Source organism: Protomyctophum parallelum (assembly GCF_964188405.1).
Source record: "Protomyctophum parallelum genome assembly, chromosome: 4".
Taxonomy (NCBI): domain Eukaryota; kingdom Metazoa; phylum Chordata; class Actinopteri; order Myctophiformes; family Myctophidae; genus Protomyctophum; species Protomyctophum parallelum.
Window position 1 is genome coordinate 37,571,001 of NC_139700.1, and position 22,173 is coordinate 37,593,173.

Consider the following 22,173-nt stretch of genomic DNA (forward strand, 5'->3'; position numbering starts at 1 on the left):
CCACACTCAACAAACTGACCACATTCCCGGTGCACATAGCCGAACGCGCCCCATGAGTAATGATCACTTAGACTCTCGTAGAGAGCAGACGTCAGAATCGAAAAATGCCTCTATGAGAGTCTAAATCTTAAGCTACTGTATTATGTGGAATACTCAGATCTGCCTTCTCGATATCTTTACAGGGAATGTTTGAACCCTACCTTAAGAGTTTCTACATCCGCTCTACAGATCCAACCCAGATCAAAGTGCTCAAGGTACTGTTCTTTGGCGCTGCATTGCGCTTGCTCTGCATTGAGTTGATTGATTGAATACTTTATTAGACAGAAATATAAACAGTACAGGATACAGCTAAACACTTGGTTAAAAGGATAGCACCAAAATAAATAGTCCTTGCGCTCTTGTTTCCATTCGGGTATATCATCACAAAATATAAAACACATCTGCATTTTTTGAGGACCTAAACTTATTAGCCATATTTTACTACTTTGAAAAACATTTAAAAATAGGCACGTGAAGTTGTAGATCAGCTATTTGAACAATTTTAAATGTTTTCTTTTTAAATAGTACACAATGGCTAATAATAAGTTTAGGCATAAGGGGTAAGGCAAAATAGGGCCTACAGTATACCAGTATTTACCCATGAAATGTTGTCGCCACGCAGATCCGTTCATTTCATGGAGATAGGTAGCTCTGGTCCATAGCTCTAATGTTTCAATGACAGAATCATAGAAGCATTAGAGCTATATGGACCAGAGCTAGGAGATAGGTGACGGCCAGTCGGCCACTGTACAGTAACTCCTTATTCCTTGGCGGAGGAGTTCTGAGCTGACTGCAGTGTTGCCTGTTACTCCAAAAAACTAAATCTAAGTCCTGGCAACACACAAATCATGTTACACAAACACATACTACGTCTCGAGTCAAAGTTCCAAGGGGAGTGAGTGACCTTTTGTGGAATGGTAGCTAATATTATTACCGAAATCAAGTTAGTCAAGTCAAGTTAAAACTCTTAAAAAGTATCTCTCTCAGTCAGAGAGAGTACTACAGACATGCCATCATGCATAGAGGGGGTTGTATTTCCCTTTTTTGTCATAATAGGTGTCTTTCACACCTCTGAGTGTGAATGTTTAATGATCTCTGACTGGGACCAGAAGGAAAACAACTAGCATAAACATAACAGGTTTTTTTACAAAATCTCATTGCTTAATGCTTATACATCTTTCTTTGAGATTTACATTAGACAATAAAAAATCCGATCTTTTGAAAATCATGTGATCGGGTAATATCGGGTAACATGTTGCTATAGTATTGCGTTACTATCCAATACTGCGCTTTACGTTAGGTTACGTCATCACGTGCCATTGGACCTGTGGTATTGTGTAACTTGTAATGTGTTCTGTGTTTGACAGCTGGAGGTGCTAACCAACCTGGCCAATGAAACAAACATATCCACTATCCTCCGAGAGTTTCAGGTACGCACGCACACACACACACACACACACACACACACACACACACACACACACACACACAGACGCACGCACAAACACACACACAGTAAATAAATAGTGTACATTTGGATATACACCTCTGCTTATTAACGCACATACAAGTCAGTCATAATTAGCCTTAATAAGCTAGAATAATTATAATAGTAATGACACTGATACAAGTGTATCCACCCCACCCCTATAACCATCTGTCCTCTTCCCTCTGCCTAACCATAACCTCCTCCCACCGCTATAGTAATCTTAGCCACTCGTCTCCTGCATTATGCCTAACGTTAACCTGTTCCGTGATAGCATCCCACTTCTTTTAAATGTTTAAATGTTGTAAGGGATGAATTGAATGTCATTCGCAGCCTGTCTTCACCAATCATGAGGTGACTGTTTCTGTAAGACTGTGTGTGATGTTGTAGTTGTGAGTGTAGTGAGAGTCTTTGGGAGGGAAAATGTCATTTCTGCATTCCAGTGTGGGCAGGACTAGTGTCTGGGACTGATGTAAAACAACGTATTGTCAAACCTCTGACAGATGGTCAGATATATGTGCCCCAGCACATCACTATAATGTAGTACCACTTGAAAGTGTAGTAGAATCATAATGATGTGTTTATATATTTGTCTTCAATTCTTCCCATTTTTCTTCTTCTTCCTCATCATCATCTTCTTCTTCTTCTTCTTTCCTCAAATTATTTCTTATTCTTGTTGTTGTTGTCCTTATTCCCATATTCTAATCTTCTTGGACTTCCTCTTCCTTCCTTCTTCTTATCCGTCATGCTGTCAGACCTACATTAAGAGCAACGATAAGGACTTTGTGGCCGCCACCATCCAGGCCATCGGCCGCTGTGCCACAAACATCGGCGAGGTGAGGGACACTTGTCTCAATGGACTCGTCCAGTTGCTGTCCAACAGAGACGGTGAGTTCCACCTATACGTTCTCAACAGCAGTTTATTTGTGTTGTGGCAACGTAGTACAAAGTGGGGTCCGGGGACCCCTAGGGGTCATTGAGGGAGTTCCAGGGGTTCCCCAGCTATCGCGTTTGCGATATTGTCGGGGAGGTGTCTATGTATAATTTACAATTTTCAGTCACTATTTGATACAGTCTGTTTATGGTGAAAATGTAACTAATTCGGCAGCAGTAACATTAGCGTTTTAGCATGAGTTGATGCTTCATATGATATCCGGATAATGTTTTTATTTTTGGAACACAGTTCTTAATTGACACGATATAAAAAAGTGTATGGGAATTTAGAATGGTGAAAAAAATAGGATGTGTAGGATGTGTAAATTACGTCAGACTTCAGTGCTCTATTAAGTTCCAATTTATCGGTATCACAGTGAAAACACATTTTAAAAGTTGTAAAGAAAAGTTATCATGTATATTTATCAATAAAATATCAATAAAAAGTGTGTGTGTGTGTGTGTGTGTGTGTGTGTGTGTGTGTGTGTGTGTGTGTGTGTGTGCGTGTGCGCGCGCAATGCAGAGCTGGTGGTAGCAGAGTCTGTGGTGGTGATAAAGAAGTTGTTACAGATGCAGCCAGAGAAGCACAGTGACATCATTAAACACATGGCTAAACTTACAGACAACATACAGGTGAGACCTTCCACGCCCACAATCCTTCATTACAGTTCATTGTTGTTGTTGTGTTTCAGGACCACAAGTATCATTACCTCTCTGGCTGAAGGTTTTTGTGTTGAAGCATAAAATAAATCACTCAAAGTATGAACTAAATACCTAAACAAAATTGAATATTTTTCTTCTTATTTTTCGTAGTAGTAGTAGTAGTAGTAGTACTATTAGTACTAGCACTACTAGTTTAGTTATGCTTTATTGAGTAGTAGTATTTACTTTCAATTTCATTAATTTAGGCATGTAACAATTTATCGTAAACCGATTAAAATCGATTCAAACTGGTGACAATTTAAATTGTGCGTCTTTTCCAGGTTCCCATGGCGAGGGCCAGCATCTTGTGGCTGATTGGTGAATACTGTGAACACGTGCCTAAGATCGCTCCTGACGTTTTGAGGATGATGGCCAAGTCCTTCACCAATGAAGAAGATATCGTCAAGCTGCAAATAATAAACCTGGCTGCTAAACTCTATCTCACCAACTCCAAACAGGTCACTATGCAGAGTCTATGCATTTGCTTAAATATTAGTAATAGACTTTCTGCTGTATTGGACACTACAGTGTCTGGGTTTATGTGGTTAACACCAGCTGGCTGAACCTGTTTAAACTTTTTGGTTGATACTGGTCTTATTTTTATTTTTTATTTTTTTGCTCAAATGAAAGTTGGATGAAAATAGATGTTAATCTACTCTATGAATTGAATGTCATTCACAGCCTGTCTCCACCAATCATAAGGTGACTGTTTCTGTAAGGCTGTGTGTGTTGCTGTAGTTGTGAGTGTAGTGAGAAGAGATCCTGCTGAACTGGTTGAATCATATTCAGTACCCTGTAGTGAGAGAAGGAGTCCTGCTGATCTGCTTCATAATAGAGTACCCTGTACTAGGGCTTTCATTTCTACTGATTTTTGAGTGGTGCAACCACTCCTACAACCAGCAATGTCCGTGTACCTGTGTACCTGTGTGTATGAGCACGAGTATGTGACTTAATAATACCAGTAGGGGGCGCCAGAAACAGAGAGGGGTATTGCTGTGCCTGCTGCCTGCTAATGAGAGAGAGAGAGAGAGAGAGATAGAGAGGGGTGTGTGGGGGGGGAATTGCACCACTCAGTTCACACAGGTGTGATTTTTACTAGTTGCCTAGTTTACTACTCGACTAGTTGTTTAACTATAGGCCTACGTACCTACTATGTAAAAAAATTAAAATAATAATAATAGTTGTACATTTCAACACTGTGTACATTGGTGATGGACTATAATCTAGCTGATCTTGTGGCCTACAAAAACGGGGAACTAGTACCAACAAAGTCGACTAGTGGATTTACTAGTCGACTAGTTGAATAATCGACTAGTTGCTTAAAGCCCTACCCTGTACTGTACATACAGAGCTAGTCGTGAAGTTTGAGAGTTTGATTGAAACCTGTGTCACTCACACATGTCATCTCGCTACTTGCTCCTCCTTCTCTTCTCTTCTCTTCTCTTCTCTTCTCTTCTCTTCTCTTCTCTTCTCTTCTCTTCTCTTCTCTTCTCTTCTCTTCTCTTCTCTTCTCTTCTCTTCTCTTCTCTTCTCTCCTCAGACCAAGCTTTTGACCCAGTACGTTCTGAACCTGGCCAAGTACGATCAGAACTACGACATTCGAGATCGGGCTCGCTTCATTCGTCAGCTCATTGTGCCCACAGACAAGAGTGGCGCACTCAGCAAGTACGCTAAGAAGCTGTTCCTCGCCCTCAAACCTGCTCCCGTCCTTGAGTCTCCTTTTAAAGGTACTATTTGACGTAAAAAGCATTGGGTGTGTGTTTATACGTGTACAATAATATGCAGATCTTACCTTGATTATGGTAATACTGCTGTCTATGTACAGTATAATATTATATGTGTATCTACAAAACCTTAATGTGTGTCTGTGTTAAGCTGGACGCATACTCCACTGACACCTCTCTTGTTTTTTGAGTGGTGCAACCACTCCTACATCCAGCAATGTCCGTTTGTATCATGAGCACGAGTGGTGTGCGCATGCGTGAAATTGGAACGAGAGAAGTATGTGACATGGCTGCCACCTGCTGGACGCAAACGATACAGAGAAGAAATTGGAACGATACAGAGAAGAAATTGGAACGATACAAATTGGAACGATACAGAGAACCAATAGACGGGAGTTGCACCACTCGGTTCACACTGGTGTGATTTTTATTCCTATATACAACTTTTCGTCCCGTCACGTCTCACATTTGCCATTGACAATGAAAGGAGAATTTACATCATATGTCCCTGAAATATGATGTAAATGTGTGGCATCAGAAACATTAAATACCATTGACAATAAAAGGAAAATGTACATCATATGTAGACGAGCATATCGGCTAACCATCAAAAGAATGCAGTTGTCATCTTATGGTCATGGTGAAAAGTTTTTTTAAAACATTGTATCATGGTTAAAAGATAATAACATAAGTTGACAAATGAATTCATGAATAATTTTTTTTATTGGATGATGTACGACGACAAGAGCGCCCCTCACTTCACACGGTGACGGGTGTGATTATTTTTTTAATCAAAATCACCCTGCTGCTGTTTGGTCCAGAAGTTGGGTGGCCGCCTGGGTGGTCCCCTTGGTTTCACAGGCACATTATGCAACAGAGAGGGGAGACACGGAACAGAAAGCAGCAGAAAGCAAACAGACCTGACTATGAGTGCCTGGTATCAGTAAAGTAAAGAGTGATAACCTAAAATGGTAGCATGCAGCCACCTTTACGGTCCCGGGCAGAACTCCAGCATTAATCAATTTCACAACCTGCAATTTCTTGATTTGGCCCTATTTTTGTCAGTGCTAATTTTGCTAAACCCCTTATCCCTAAACTTCTTTTACTATTTTGAAAAACATTAAAATTGTTCAACTATTCTACATAAACACGTTGTGAGCTTGTAGATCAGCTCATTCAGCTTATAGATCATTTGAACTATTCAAAAAATATTTTTCAAAATAGTAAAAAAGGCAAAGAAGTTTAGCGATAAGGCGTTTAGCACTGAAGAAAATAGGGCCCTTGTTTTCCTGTGTCCTGTGTTGTCCTCTCTGAACCCACAGTCCCACACCTTTTATATTTGACATCTATTTTAATTTTGTATTTCCATGTCTTGTTGAATGTTAACAGATTGAGACCACTCGCAGTCACAGTCACTCACGCCTCTATCTCTAACCTCTCGATTCCGTCTCTCTGTCTTTCTGTGTCTCTTCTTTCTCTCTTCCTTCCACTGTTTTGTTCCCTGTGTGTTTTGTATCTGTTGCTTCGTCAGATCGAGACCACTTCCAGCTGGGGTCTCTGTCCCACCTGCTGAATGCCAAGGCGGGGGGCTATCAGGAGCTACCCGAGTGGCCCGAAGCCGCGCCCGACCCCTCCGTGCGCAACGTGGAGGTGAAGGAGTCTGTGCGTGCAGTGGGAACAGTAACCTTCAGAGACACACAGAGGGGGAGGTGGTGGCGGGTTGCCTTTAGGGGCCAATAGGGCAGTGGATCCCAAACTTTTCCGGTCGAGACCCAAAAGAGAGATTAGACGTTTCCCCCGGACAGAAACTAGGTGAAAATAGCACATCTACATGCGTGCAACGTGTCTCTTCACGCCACCTTGCGAGCGTCTAGATTGACTATTTTTGAATTTCTTAGATTTGTTTGTTTGTTTTAACATTTATAAAATTATTATTATTATTATTATTATCAAAAACTTAAATGAAGGGAGGGGGGGGTAGTTTTTACTCGAGTCGTAACCTGTGAAATTGGTCCGTGGCCCACAAATGGGTCTCGACCCAGTGTTTGGGAGACAGTGCTCTAGAGGCCTCCGTACGAGGCCCCCCACTACACGGGTGGAATGGGAGTGAGGGTTGCTTCCCAGACCAGGGGCTGTGTCTCAGAGAGAGTGGAGCCCAGGCAAAGTTTATCAAAGCTGGTTTTGGGGGTCACTCACTCACAGAACATCATTCACATCCCATTATATTAACAGGCCTGACCCCAATCATCCAGTCAACATTCATTCGATACTGTTCATCAGCATAATGTGTTCATCAATGTTAACACACATCCTCTGCTTTCCTCTACAGAGGAAGATTAATACACGTCCCTCTGAGACATACGTATACATATGTATGCATATGTGGTGAGGCAAGTACAGTGTACTGTATTTTGTAGAGATGTTTAACATCTCTCTACAAATAGATTTGACAAACCCTGTATCGAAATATTCAGCTCAGTGAGTCAGTGATAATTAGTTTGCCCTCTCTGCTGGCCTCGCCTGCTGCGTTTGGGAAGCAACAACCCCCCCACCCCCCACCGCACCCCAGCCAGGTGACCTAGCTGTCACCTTTTGTTTTGAGCCAGTAGCACATGTTATATAGACAAGGGAACAGAAAAGGTGAATAGGCTAATTACGGTATAGTTCAAGATAAAACACTGATTATACTATTCACAACAGTCCTACAGGAAACAAGATTTCCCACCAGTGACATTTTGGTGCTTTCCAAATTACATTCTCCACTTATTGTAATCTCTGAACGTGTCTAAGCTATTCATACTCCTTTATCTAGGAGCCATGAATCACCCTGCTCTGCTGCATTCCCTTCATTCCATGTGCCATCGGTTCATAAATCAGTGAAATGCAGACAGGAAATCAAACCTTGAGTTCCCCACTTCCTTTAGTCAAGTCAAGCGACGGATACATCCGTTTGATTTGTGTTACAGGAGTGACCTCAAGATTTGATGGAGTTGTCACAATGTTGGTTAAGCTCTCTGACTTACAGTATTGTTTTTTCCGGTGGTGACCCAGTTTGGTCTATTTATTCTGGGACTGGAACCCGCGATGTGCTGTCAGGCTGCATTAGGTGCCTGGACCACTAGGCCGGGCCAAAATAACTGATTTTCAAGATAACAACACAACACGCATTTTAGTATAAATTAAGTGTAACCCTCCTATTTTGCAGGCTTATTTGAGCTGTTTCCTTTTCTTTTTTTTAAGATTTTCTTTTTTTGGGGGGGTATTTTTGCCTTTATTGATAGTGGAGACAGACGAGGAAAGAGTGACAGGGAGTGACATACAGCAAAGTTCGTCAGGATTGGGACTCGAACCCGCAATGCGCAGTGTTGAAAAGGAGATTACTGGAGCACATTAATTAGTTGTCTTTATTTAAGATATACTGTAAGTAGACTGATGTCTATTGATTGTTGGTAGACTCTTGTCAACATCCTGTCAGCTATTTACGCCAGTAACCAATTTAAAACCACAATAATATGAATGATGATAATAATTTCAAAACATCTTCTGGACATTTTGTTTGTAGGCTGACTACTTAATTAACCACTTAAGCCCTATTTTATACTTATGGACAAAGTAGCTATTGTCATGATTTGATTTTTTTTTTACTATCGACATGCCTAAAATATATTAATGCCAGGTTGAAGGTGGTTAACTAATAGCTGTCTTTCTCTGATAGTTTAGCGCGTCTCCTATAGGATAGTGTGGTTACAAACCGGAAGATATAGTTTACAGCTCAGTAATAGACAGCCATATCACCAGTAGATGTGGTTCGCTGCTTAACGACAGTCCACGTGTCTGTCCACGTCTCTCTGTCTCTGAATGCTCCTCCATCACAGCAAGAGGAGCTGAACACGGGAGAGGGTAGGATTGGGCTACTGGGAGAATTGAAAGAGGTGCCTCCTCACTCACACTCACACACACACACACACACACACACACACACACACACACACACACACACACACACACACACAGGAGTGTGGTGGTTTGCTGTGATGAGTGCTCTCTTTCTTCCTGACTGCCTCTGAAGCTTTTTGAACAGCTGTGTGTGACCTCCATCTTTAACCACGTACACCATATTATATAGTGTTGATTTTATGTCGTTTTAGTCATAGTCTTTTGAATAAAATTCCATTTAGTTTCAGTCACATTTTATTTCAACTAAACTAAACTAAACTGTGTGTCCGTATATTAAGTCATCATTTTAGTCATCATATCTTAATTTTTATTTAGTTTTTATCGAGTTTTCATCAGTGAAAAAAGATAGTCGACGGACATTTTTCGTCACACTTTTAGTCGACTTGATTAACACTGTTATACAGTAGGCTATACTTTGTCATACGGTGGTATTGTGCAACGAAAATAGCATAGAAATATATAATGATGACATTCCCAAATTAGGGACGCCAGGTTGAATGTGGTTAATGTAGTATTCATACTGAGGAGGACAGTGGCACGGAGGACACTGGACAGATGAGTCTGGTCTGGTGGGATCATCTTTATCCCAGGTAACCAGAGCTTCTGTCTTTTGGGGACCGCATCCATCCAATGACACTAATTGCTTCGTTAGACATGTGGAAACTGTTTGTTAGCAGGTGAGGACAGTGAGCCACTGCTTCCTCGTGTGGACCAAATGAGACATTACAAAGTCTGTGTTGTTTGTGTGTGTGCACAAAACTGCATGCGTGTGCATGTGGTGTGTGCATGTTCTCATCTGATTACTACTGTCAGACACTTTTCCTGCAACACCTAAATACAAACTGTCCTCTTCCATCAGTCAAAACCCATTCATCTCATTCACTTTAATCCCATGGTTCTCAAATGTTATAATTTCAAGGACCCCCAGTTTGGTATTGTATGCATAAATTAGGCCACAGACCCTCTAACTCAGTGTAGAAATGGACCTTTTGCGAGGATGTAGTTCCAAAGCAGTGGAATAAACTTGCAACCTTTTTCATATCGAGGTCTATTATTTATTTGGTATTTGAGCCACAGAGCACCATTTGATGAGATGTTGCGTCTCAGACCCAAGACTTTATGAATATTTTGCTGTCATTGGATAAGAATTTGTCCACAATACCATCCATGCTGTTTTGCTGTGATACCATAGGAGAGAGATAACAGTCAAACGTGATCAAAATAACAATCATTCTACATTCTCTATTGTGTAGACTTCTTGTAGCCTAAATTAAGTAATGCAGATGTTTAACAATAATATAACTCTTGAGAGCATAAATTGGCCCATACGTCAAGAGTTAAAGGTCTTATTAGGCTCCATTAATTTGGTTTGCACGTCTCCATCATTTAGCTGGGGCCCAGATCACCGATCGAAAACCACTGAACTAAACCACTGCTTGCTTTAATCCACATCGTTCCAAAACCAGCACAATGTCACACCGTATTAGGTAGGCAGAGAAGTGACTACCATGGCAGAATGTTAACCCTCATACACATAGTAGCCAAGTTAGATTAAAATATTGTTAATAAATAAATAAAATAGTGAACATTTTATTTTAGTAGAATATTGTGTTCCTTTCGTCTTTGCTCAAAATTAATTGTTGCTAAACTTGAGGAGAATAGGCTTTATGCACACAGAATAACTCTTCCTACTTCCGGACTTACAATGAACAATGAACCTCTGCCCCAAATTTTCAAGAACGGCCTATTATAGCGCCATCAGGAGGCCACAACCTGCCCTGCCCTGGTGGAGACCTGTGCCCTGAGGGGCACTTTTTCTACTTAAGACTCTGTTCCAAACAGAGTCAAGGTGCTGCTATTGTGCATGCTGGTTCCCTGGAAACACTTTGCCGGAAGTGGGAAGAGTTATTCTGAGTCCATAGAGCCTATTTGGTAAATTTGTGGCGTTTAATAGGCCTATGTCTTTTTCCATCAACTGGAACAAATGACCGAAAAGCCTTCCTGTCTTCGATGTCTTTGCTTTCCTGACGTCTTTTCCTAATTTACTTCCTTTTCTTAATTCTCTCATCTTACCTCCATTCCAATCTTTTTTCTGTTTCTTTTCCTGCATTCCTGCTAGGTATTAACGCTGCTTGAAAGAGTTACAACATTGACCAATGTGAGTTAGTTAGCGGTAAAAAACAGAAGCTGTTCCAGCCTCGAACCCCATAGAGTGCCACACAACCTAAGTGCTTTTTGAACACTTCCTGCCCACTGTACCGTACTGTACCGCACTGTTCTGTGCTTAGCTGAGATGAAGCTGTCCCGACTCCCGACACACCCCTCTACCTCTGTCTCTGCCTCTGCCATTAAACAAGAGATCTCTCTGGACTACGAGACACTCCTCCCAACAATACCAGACTGATCCAAAAGGGGTTCTGTAAGATGGCAGTGCAGTAGAATGATATAGTACAGTTACTTACTGTACGTTTAATCTCATATAGGATCGTATGTTATGTTATAGTGTAGCATAGTATAATACAGTGCAGAATATTATCACCTGCCCATCCTTTATTTGCCCTGCCTGAGGGTGTTGCAAAAGGACAGAGAAGGTCATAAGCTTGCGTTGTTTGGTTAGCTGCCGTATCCTCCTTATGGATATGGCAACTGACCAATTAGCGCCTCACTCTAGACTAGATGGTTTGGTAAAATTGTATTTAATAATTTAATTTACTTACCAACCCAAAACAGCAATGGCCTTGTCCACTGGTAAATGCCACTCAGTCAATCAGACAGACAGACAGTAATCAGACAGATATACAGTTTGTCCTGGGAGGAATGTCTGTGCTCCTCAGACATCACTTCTCTTAATGGAACTGCTCCCTTTATCAACAACTTTAAAACTTTCCTGTAGCTGGCCATGAATGCTTCAGCTGGCGCTAGCATCTACTGTAGCTGTGTAATAAGACATTTACAATATCCCAGGCATCATAGTTTCATAACATGGCTGTTTTTGGCTGTTTCCTGGCTGTGTGCCAGCCAGACTGAGGTGTTCATGGTCATACGTACTTGCATTCCTTTGCCCTTGTCTGCTTCAGTACCAGCAGGTGTGTGTACTGTGAGTGTGTACTAAGTGATGCATCCTGTGTCCAGGTTCCTGAGTGGACGAAATGCAGCAGCAGAGAGAAGAAAAAGGAGAGGAAGTCGGACAAACCATTCTACTCCGACTCAGAGGGCGAGTCTGGACCCACCGAGTCAGCTGACAGTGGTAACAAGAGAGACGGGGAGCGGAGGGGGGTGTGGGGGTAACCAGCAGGGTGGCAAGGAGGCTAACAGTAACTACAGAAACCAGCTAGGTCCTTCCGAGCGAGGTAGCTACAGGTTACTGTTAATTCAGGGAGTAATTGTGGTGAGGTAACTAGAGGTTAACCAGAGGGCGTTATGTAACTAGAGGGTATGTCAAGTGCAGGTATGGGGTAGTAGAAGTAAAGTAGGTATACGGTTAATTAAGGGTAACATGAAGTAAAATAGGGATAAACTTGTTGGTAATAGGGTGAATTGGGTCTGATGTCTTGTATTATTCTTGCCCATGACAAAGTACACTGGAGAACACTGCTACACATCTGGTGCGTGCGTGTCTGTGTGCAGTTGGAGTGTTTGTATGCAGTTCTTAAAGTCACAATTCAACCGTCCACTTTCCATATGAAATAGTGTACCACCTGATGTTTTATGAACTGTGACCTCTCCTCCTCCCAGAGTCGGACTCAGCCAGCAGGACCGAGAGCAGGAGTGGCAGCGAGGAGAGCGAGGAGGGCTCCGAGAGCTCCGAGAGCGACGAGGACTCAGAGTCTGAGGACGAAGAAGAGGACTCGGTTGAGGTTGAGATGAAGAAGAAAAAGAAAGAAACCAAGATAACAGTGAAAGACAAAGAAAGGTAGGAGGTTTTATTGACAGGTCGAGTGCTTTACTGTCTTGTTTTATTGCTCTCTCTGTTTGTTTTTATTGAACCAATAGAAACAGACAGAGAGACATACAGGGTACACAGTTTTATTTGCCCAGTTTTATTCTGGGCAACTGTGATTTCCATCATTTTAACTTCTTCCTCCTGTGCTCTGCCAGGCATTATGGACAAACCAGACACACTGTAAAACCCCGTGTTGATTTAACTCCCCTTGATTTAGACCCCCTTTCCACCGGGTTGAATCAGTTCTGTTCTTTTTTTTTCCTGTCTTAAGAGTGTTTCCATTGAAAACATTTTCTTGCTCTGTACTGGTAACCAAAATGTGTGTGTCACTTTTTACTGGTTGGAAGATGCAGATGCGATATAAACAATGGCAAAGGCAAGCGGAAAAATTATGATTAAAAACAATTAAAGAAAAGTGTAACTGCCACTCACAATGCATGGACACTTTGACCTGTCATATTCAACACATTGCTGTCCAGGAATGGAATCAAACATGGGGCAACTGGGGACTCCTCCTGTCCCTAATAACAATGAATGGTGCTTTAAACTGGTGGAAACACAAGCTGGTCCGTCGATGGTTCCGTGAAAGCACCAAGATTCCAAGGATCTAGAACGGAACCAGTTCTAGAACCAACCAAGTTCATTTGGTGGAAAAGGGGCCTTTAACGTGTTGATTATTCTTATATTTGCTTAGGCCTTGATATTTCTACACAAATACATTCAATTAATTTGCTTAAAAGTAATTAGAAAGTATCCTCATTTGCGCCATTATTTAGAATCAGCATGATTTTCTGGCAAACAATCTCTTACATAAGTACCTCGTGACCTTTGACCCCATACAGCGAGCAGAGCAGTGATGAAGAGGAGAGGAGGAAGATGGAGAGGAAGAGCAAACCACCGCCACCACCACAGAAGAAGAAGAAGGTTGCCTCTGCGTCAGAGTCTGAGGAGGAGGAGTCCGAGTCAGAGAGCAGCCAATCAGAAACAGAGGATTCAGAGTCCGACACTGAAGTAAAAAAGAAGAAGAAGGTACAGATCGGGGTACCCTGGGCTGTCACCATTACGACATTTTACTTGACATTTAATTGTCACTCAAATTAATTAAGATTAACGATTTCATTGTGTTTCTGTCGTTGGACCATTATGAATAAAATTGTCATTTCTGTTTGGCTTTTAGCCTTCGTAAAACTAAAGTGGCAGTGCAGATATGACAAATAACACATAAAAACAGTTAAACACTTGAAAATAAACATGAATGGCCCGTGTGTCCCATTCCTTTCTCAGACTGCCGTATCCAAACCTCCCTCTAAACCAACCAAGAAAGAGACCAAGAAAGAGCCAGAGAAAAAGGAGATGTCTTTACTGGACTTTGACGACTGTAAGTTATGTCACTCATAATGTACTCATAGCTATACCGAGTCTGACCCAGTGCGTGTGTAATGACAAAATAAGTAACACGTTGCTAGACTGGGTGTTTTACATAATATGGAAGGATTCACTTTTTCTAAAGAATTCAGGTACAGTATATGGACATTCTGTTTTTTCTCGCTGTTACGCAATTGCATACCAATAGTAATTAATTCATAAATGACAAAGTAATAAAATAAAAATAAAACAAAGAAAGGAAATATATATATATATTTTTTAAGATATTTTTTGCGGCTTACGCCTTTTATTGGTTTTTTGAAGGGACAGACAGTAGGCTGACAGGAAACGGGAGAGAGATGGGGGAAGACATGCAGTAAAGGCCGTGTCGGGCTCGGGAGTCGAACCCGCGGCACACTGCGACTGGATTACCAGTCGGGTGCCCAGACGGTTACGCCACCGCCTGGGCAAGAAAGGAAATATTAATGGAAAATGATGATGAATAAATATACTCAAATCAGCTCATTATCTTCACCAGGCTGACAGGCCTGGAGGTGGAGCTTATGTTTTCGCTCTGCGGCTCCTGTCCGTGTGTCCATCCGTCTGTGCACAGCTAATCTCAGTCTGTGTGTCCATCCGTCTGTGCACAGCTAATCTCAGTCTGTGTGTCCATCCGTCTGTGCACAGCTAATCTCAGTCTGTGTGTCCATCCGTCTGTGCACAGCTAATCTCAGTCCCTGCTGGATCGATTGCAGTCAAACTCTGCATGCACACTCCCAGTAGCCACTGTATAGTTCAATTGATTTGCAATTGATTCAGATGAATACATACATCTCAGCAGAGTTTGTTTCCTCTCCTCTCAGAATCATAATAATCTGTATTATTGTCATCATGTGACAGGTTTACAGGTGTAAATAAGTGAGTAAAATGATTTTTCCCCCCCTCTCCTCTGCAGTTGAACCCACTCCGTCTCCCCAGTCGACACCAGTGAACGCGTTCCTCTCCAGCAGTCTGGTAACAGATCTGGAAGGATTGTCTTTGACAGACACCGTCATGTCTCCAGCGGTGAGTCTGACAGTGACACATATCACAACTCACAACATAATCATTGTGTCAGTCTGTTCCATCCATCCACATAATGGTATAATCACTTCATATATTTTTTGTTACCACTAGGTAATGGGGCGTTTCTGACTGGACAGAGATCAAAATGATGTTTAAAAATATAACTTCCTCCACCTGTGCTAAATCTTGTTGACTAAAACTATGACGAAAAATATTTTCTACCTAAAACTATGAATAAATTGATTGACAATTTGGTCAACAAATAAAAACTAGACTAAAATGTTAAGGAGGGAATGTTAAGGAGATCCAGTAGAACTATTTTCAGCATGCAGCGTGTAAAATCCTGCCAAAATATATTTTGTTGACAAAATCAACTGTAGATTTGATCAAATATGACAAAAGCGAAATGAAATCTTAACATTTTATATCAAAGTGAAATCACAATGAACACTGCCTCCCCTCCATCCTTCCACACTGCCTCCCATCCTGTAGGCCATCGCTACATCCAGGTCCATGAAGAGCTATGAGCTGCTGCATCGTATCACAGGCGAGGGTCTGTCGGTGGAATACTGTTTCAGCAGACAGCCCTTCAACCCGGACCCTCACATGGTGGCCGTTCAGATCACCTTCACCAACAGCTCGTCCTCAGAGGTCAAGAGCCTCCACATGGAGGATGCACGCCACGCGTCAGGGATGAGGGTGAAGGAGTTCCCTGAGCTTGGTAGGTAGATCTTTGAAGTCAGGTGGTTTTTCAACCCTTTTCATATCGAGGTCCATTATTTTATTCAGAATTTGAACCACGAAGCACCATTTGATGAGATATAATTTATTAGCCCTCTCAGACACGAAACTATCGTTGGATAGGATTTTTGTCCACAATTCCATGATTGATGTGGTACCATAGGCATAGGAGAGATAACAGGCAAACGTTGATCAAAATAACAATTCTTCAACATTCTCAAATTTTGTGGATTAATTTTGTCTTGCAAATTAAGTAATGCAGATGTTTAACAATAATTGAACTCTTGAGAGAGTAAAGTGAAACCGGTTTCATTTCACGCTCTCAAGAGTTAAAGATCTATAAGGGTCCATTTGGTTACCAACTCCATCATTTAGCTGGGGACCACCTGGAACCCCCTCAAGGGCCACCACTGGTGGTCCCCAGACCACTGGTTGAGAACCACTATTTTAAAACAGAGCATGTTACAGAATAACTGCAAACCTTTTTTATTATCATGTGATTATTGGTCTAATCCTAATGTTTCTGGTATGATCAGAGGCGTTACCAGCGGGGGAGTCGGCTACGGTTTTGATGGGCATTGACTTCTGTGACTCGGTCCAGGCTGCTAACTTCCAACTCTGGTGAGACAACACACACCATGGACACTATCGTCCTCATTTCTTAGTAGGGCAGAACCATTATGGATTTTAGGGCAATTCCACAGATTGATCATCAATCAGACAGCACAGACAATGTGCACAGTGGGCTGTAGCGAAGAGAGGATGGAAGCCTGGAGAATTAAAAAACTATTATGATCAAAGATTATTCGGGTTCCATATTTACAGTTTTACAAATCGCTTTGCGACACGTAATCAGCTTGCCCACCGTTGCCGGGGTTATTGCATTGACAACCAAATCTATATTGGCCGGGTTATTGCGTGGGTTAAATTGGCTCTCTTCCTCCCTCTCTCGTCTGGCATCTCCATATATGGGCATGTGACATCATTCACAGCAGAAATCGATGTCACGTATTCGAAATCAACGACTTCCTGTTGGCCACATGGCTGACATTGACAAATATACAATTACGATTTTTAGGATGTAAAATTGTATATCGTCCAATTATGATGACTGATCAGTGTATTCCACTGACACAGCATAATATGATTACATACATTCATTATACAATATAAAATAACAATCCTCCGTTCTGTTTGTTTCCAGCACCAACACCAAGAAGTTCTTTGTGTCGATTCAGCCGCCAGTCGGAGAGCTGATGACTCCCATCTTCATGACCGAGAATGAGTTTAAGAAGGAGCAAGGTCAGTTGAATATTTATTATTTAACCCATTAAGCCCTGAGGCTAAAACAGTTTTCTGAACAACATGTTGCTATATCAGTGGTGCTCAAATGCTTTCATGTCAAGGACCCCCACAATTATGTGTTTGGTCGCCAACCCCCCATCTCAAAATATTTTGTTCTATGGACCCTCAAAAGCAAAGATTGGAGTTAAAAATGTTCGCTTTAAGAAAATTATATTGAAGATTTGCACAAATTGTCACGATTAAAAAAAATAAATAAGCTTGTACAGTAGTGTGGCACAAAGTGAGCTTGTATATTGGCTATTTTTGAATACCCAATAATGATTTAAAAGTCTAAAATAACACGTTTTAATGGGTTAATACTAGGCGTAATAGTTACATGATGTGTTATACAGCTGTCAAAATAAAGTCTAGACCGACTGAACAATATGAAAGGAAACATACTCTTTAATCAATAAATAAATGAAAGCACTGGCAGCGTAATTATCAGCTATAAAAGAGTGGTTTTAAAGAGGATATTGTTTTTACACCGGTCTAAAATCCTTAGGCAGTTTGTTCCACATCAGTGAAAGGATTATCTTGAGTAGTTTCTTATGTTCTGTTTGCACAGTAGCAGCAGCAGCAGTGAGTCTACCTCGAGAGGAAAGAATTTGATTACAAAAAACTATTCAATAATAATTCTTCAGTCTTCAAGCCTCCCTTTGTAATAGTACCCGGTCTCTGTCTTCTTAGTGGGTTGACTACAGTACTTCTAATGAAAGTATGAAAGCAGTCACACAGACTTAGGAGAGTTTCTTCCAATAATAACAACAATGGACGTCAGGGGATGTGTGGTCCTTAATAAGGGCCATTAGTTTGGCTCTGACAGACACGACACAAAAGCAAGGTCTGGTCTCATCTTGAAATAGATGTTGGCATTGCTAGTAGAATTTCTGTAGTTCATGCCCATAATACTGCTTCTTGCTTTTACAAAAACGTAGTGTTTATCATAATTGAGCTATTTCCCAACATATTGGGCGCGTTCGGAAATAGCGCACTGAGCGCACTGTGCAATGCAAACTAACATGCTAAACTTGCGCACAAGCTTAAGTCTTTATATGCATTATGGCTCATAATCTGCTAAAATGACATCCCGGCAGGATCCACCGGGAGAATCTAGACCAGTCAATGTAGAAACAGACCAGCATCTATATCTTGCGCCACCCCTTACCCCTTATCCCTAAGCTTATTTGCGTATTTTTTACTATTTTAAAACATTTTAAAATCCTCCTAAATGCACCACATCTCTGTCTGCGTGCATGCGTGCGTGTGCGTGCGTGTGTGTGTGTGTGTGTACGGTAGTAATGCACATAACTCAAGAACCGTTTGCCCCACCGACTTCAAATTCGACACACGTTCCACACCCCCGCAGGGAGTGCAGTGCCCGGTATCGAGTCGGTCAGACCCACGGTGCGCCATGTCTCTGTCTGTGTGTGTGTCTGTCTGTGTGTGTGGGTGTGTGTACGATTGTAATGCACGTAACTCAAGAACAGTTCCCCCTTGCCGACTTCAAATTCGACACGTGCGTTCCACACCCCCACAGGGAGTGCAGTGCCCGGCCTCGAGTCTGTGGCATACAAAAGGCTCTGGACTGGTTCCAGCATCTGCCTCCACACACAGGCAGACAGACAAATACAGGGATCTCCATGCATGTGGGACACAGACAGATAGTTAAAACGGGTGCTATGACAATGGGGATTATTAGGTTAAGATTAAGTTGCATCGTTCCAAAGTACTGTAGGCCAGTGACTGACGGGCACGTACAGGTCTAGTAGTTCAAATAGCTGATCTACAAGCTCACAATGTGTCGATGTAGATTGGCTAGTTGAACTATTTTATTTATTTATTTGAAAGGGACAATGCTCATTAATCAACAGGTCAGTTTTCACATCCATGTAAATGGGCCAGAGTTTAATAGCCAGAAGCTAATTTACATCTGTAGTCCCTGAGCAGGCTCTTAAAAATTAAGATAAAACTATTCATACAAAAACACATTTTTAAAGCGCAGCTCAAGACCCAATTCTACACTCTTGCTTTTAATTGATCTTTTAAATTCCTTGTTATTCATGTACTCACTGTATTGCATTACTGCTATTACTTTAATGTTTTATGCCATGCCATGCTTTTCTTTTCTTCTCCATTGCTCTGTAAAGCACTTTGAGCTGCATTTCATGTCATGAAAGGTGCTATACAAATAACGTTTATTATTATTATTATTATTATTATTATTATTACATACAATACAGTACAATACAGGATAAATATAAACATTGTACAGGGGACAGAACAACGAGTGAGAAATCACACCAGTGATAAAATAAAGCTGATAATTACTTGTGATTACAGATTTAATTTATTTTTAGCCACCTCTTCAGGTTGAATTTGAAGGTCAAATAGTTGGAGGTCTCTCTTACTTCTGTAGGGAGACTATTCCAGTGATGGGAGGCTCTAACAGAGAAGACTGTTTTACCAAACACACTACGTCTGGTTGGTACTTCACAGTCCCTTCTGGTAGTTGCCCTTGTTGCTCTATCACCACTGTCCCTTCAATCTATGAACTGTTTCAGTGGTGGAGGTGCAAGTCCATTTAAGATCTTAAAAATGCTAAATGTTTAAAGCTGTCAAAATTAAATAAGTTGAAGTTTTATGTGGCAAATTGGCAATGGTGGTAACGGTTGGGCTTTTAGTCAAGTGTTTTTAATGTCTGTTTGTAAAATGATTCTATGGGGTTTAAAGTTGTCTGATTTGTCTGTGACCAGGTTGTGAAACTGTTATGTGTGAAAAAACCATAGCATGCATGAAGAGTTTAGCTGCATCTGTTCTTATTATATGGTCTTATGTGTCTGAAATTAGATACATTTAATTAGATTTTTTTAAATGTCAAGTTTGAGTTTGTGTAATTCCAAGATATTTAACCCTGAATACTACTACCCTCCATAAGAATGTCAATGTCAGGGTCTGTGGAGTTATGTGAAAACCACATACCGACAGTTTTGTTTGTGTTCAGATGCAAACATGAGTTCCTCAACCAATCAGATACAGTACATGGGCCATGGCTGCAGTTAATTTATCTGCTGCTAGTTGTTGTTTAGCGTGTATATAAATAACTATGTCATCGACATACATTTGTATGGAGACAGTTGGACAGACGGAAGGCAGATCATTTATAGTTGAACTATTTTAAAATGTTTTAAAATTGTAAAAAATGGCAAATATGTTTAGGGATAAGGGGTAAGGGGTGGTACAATATGGGCTCCATTTTTGTTTTATTTATTCGGGGATTTAGGAGTGGGGAAAGGGTCCCCGTCCCCCCCCCCACTAAAGTTGGTATTTTGGTTACTTGTCTAAATCCCATAAACACCTCCGTTACCCGTTATATTATGCATAGGTGTGGTTTGGGCGTATTTAACCAATCACCAGTCCACGTGCCATTGCCTTTAATAGATCCCTTATCCGTTGCCCGTTAGTGCTATATTGCTTCATAACCACTGCCCTGAAGTCTCACTGCACTAAACTCCACTATCGACTTCCCAAATGTATGTGACCAAAATAGCAATTTAGGGGAAAGCGTGCCAACACGCCCATGACCACACCTCTAGGCGCAAATACCGGTGTCGGCAAAATAGATAGCGGGTGACGCGGGACGAAAATACCATTAAGGGACAGAGAAAGCTCCTATATTCGTAATTTTCAGGCAGCGGCTGAATTGCGGGCCACGCTGCGGGTAAAGTCTGAGACAAAAATGGAGCCCATAGGCCCCAGATCTTTAGATCAGTGGATCTCAACTACACTAGTAGCTTCCTATTTTAACAAGGAACACAATTACACGTGTCCAACGTCTAAATGAGACCTGATTAGACAGATAAAATTAAAACCAGAGTCAGTAGTATTCTCTTGACAGCCACTGCTCTACCTTCAAATGTGATGGTCCTATCTATCCAAGGTGGTGGCCAATAGGGTAGACAATGGCACGTAAAGCAGTCACGCACGGGAAATATCATTCATCGTCTCCAATCAAACCATAGTCTGTGTTACCATCATGTCATTTTCATGGTTCTTCCTTCTTGGTTCCAATAGAGGCACTGTTAAAGAATGTTGGTAAGTTGACTTTGATAGATCTGTTGTTCCACTTCCCAGCTCTTTGTGCGGCACTTGCCTTCTAGCCAGCTATAGCCTCACACACCAGCAACCACCCTACACCCATCCCCTTCCTCCTGCCTCCCTCCCTATTGAGAGTCGCAGTCCCGGCCCCCTCGAGAGACCCGGAAAATAATTCCCCGTTCATTTTCCTTATAGACTTTTCAAAAAGTATTTATTTAAAGACGTTTACGCCATGGACAAGTGCCAACTCTTGTCATGACAAATCATGACAATAAACACAATGTTTTGGGCCGAACAAATAATTAGAAAGAACAACAAATTTTTAATTGTTTTTCTTCTTTTTTATTATTTGTTTGGTCCAAAATATTGTGTTTGTTGTCGTGATTTGTCGCTTAAAAGGTCTTTAAATAAATACTTTTTAAAATGTCTATGGGGAAAATGCATTGGGAATTATTTCCCGGGCCTGGCGTCGTCATGAAAGGGGGCGGGACTGCGACGCTCTATTGCTTTAGGCTGAGTCCAACACGCCCCCCCCCCCTTGCCCCCTGGGGCTTTTATTTCAACCAGGGGATTGAAGCAGGTGTGATAACGGGTCAATCCATGCTGAATAAGAAGGCAGCTGCTGCTCTAGCTGCTCTCTATGGGTTAATTGGCACTTTCATGCAGTGGTGGAAGAAGAACTTGGATAAGTTATTGATTAATACATTAAGCGATAGTTGATTCACCTTACCGATTCATTGATAAGCAGTGATTTTCCTGAGAACCTGAATTTACTA

The 22,173-nt window shown here is 41.4% G+C and overlaps 1 protein-coding gene across 3 annotated transcripts in view; it reads left to right on the forward strand.

The window, feature by feature from the left end:
* Window positions 1-22,173, forward strand: part of ap3b2 (adaptor related protein complex 3 subunit beta 2) — a 47,119-nt gene that overhangs the window by 21,115 nt on the left and 3,831 nt on the right. For 2 of the 3 annotated variants that reach the window (XM_083764172.1, XM_083764174.1), the window contains exons 11-25: window positions 183-254; window positions 1,407-1,469; window positions 2,281-2,413; window positions 2,982-3,091; window positions 3,442-3,618; window positions 4,701-4,887; window positions 6,416-6,546; window positions 11,974-12,088; window positions 12,577-12,754; window positions 13,627-13,813; window positions 14,069-14,162; window positions 15,105-15,214; window positions 15,707-15,935; window positions 16,492-16,576; window positions 17,160-17,257. In XM_083764172.1, the coding sequence (XP_083620298.1) occupies window positions 183-254; window positions 1,407-1,469; window positions 2,281-2,413; window positions 2,982-3,091; window positions 3,442-3,618; window positions 4,701-4,887; window positions 6,416-6,546; window positions 11,974-12,088; window positions 12,577-12,754; window positions 13,627-13,813; window positions 14,069-14,162; window positions 15,105-15,214; window positions 15,707-15,935; window positions 16,492-16,576; window positions 17,160-17,257 (1,969 nt within the window). The remainder of the gene's footprint in view (window positions 1-182; window positions 255-1,406; window positions 1,470-2,280; window positions 2,414-2,981; window positions 3,092-3,441; window positions 3,619-4,700; window positions 4,888-6,415; window positions 6,547-11,973; window positions 12,089-12,576; window positions 12,755-13,626; window positions 13,814-14,068; window positions 14,163-15,104; window positions 15,215-15,706; window positions 15,936-16,491; window positions 16,577-17,159; window positions 17,258-22,173) is intronic. The other variant, XM_083764173.1, reaches the window with a different exon arrangement.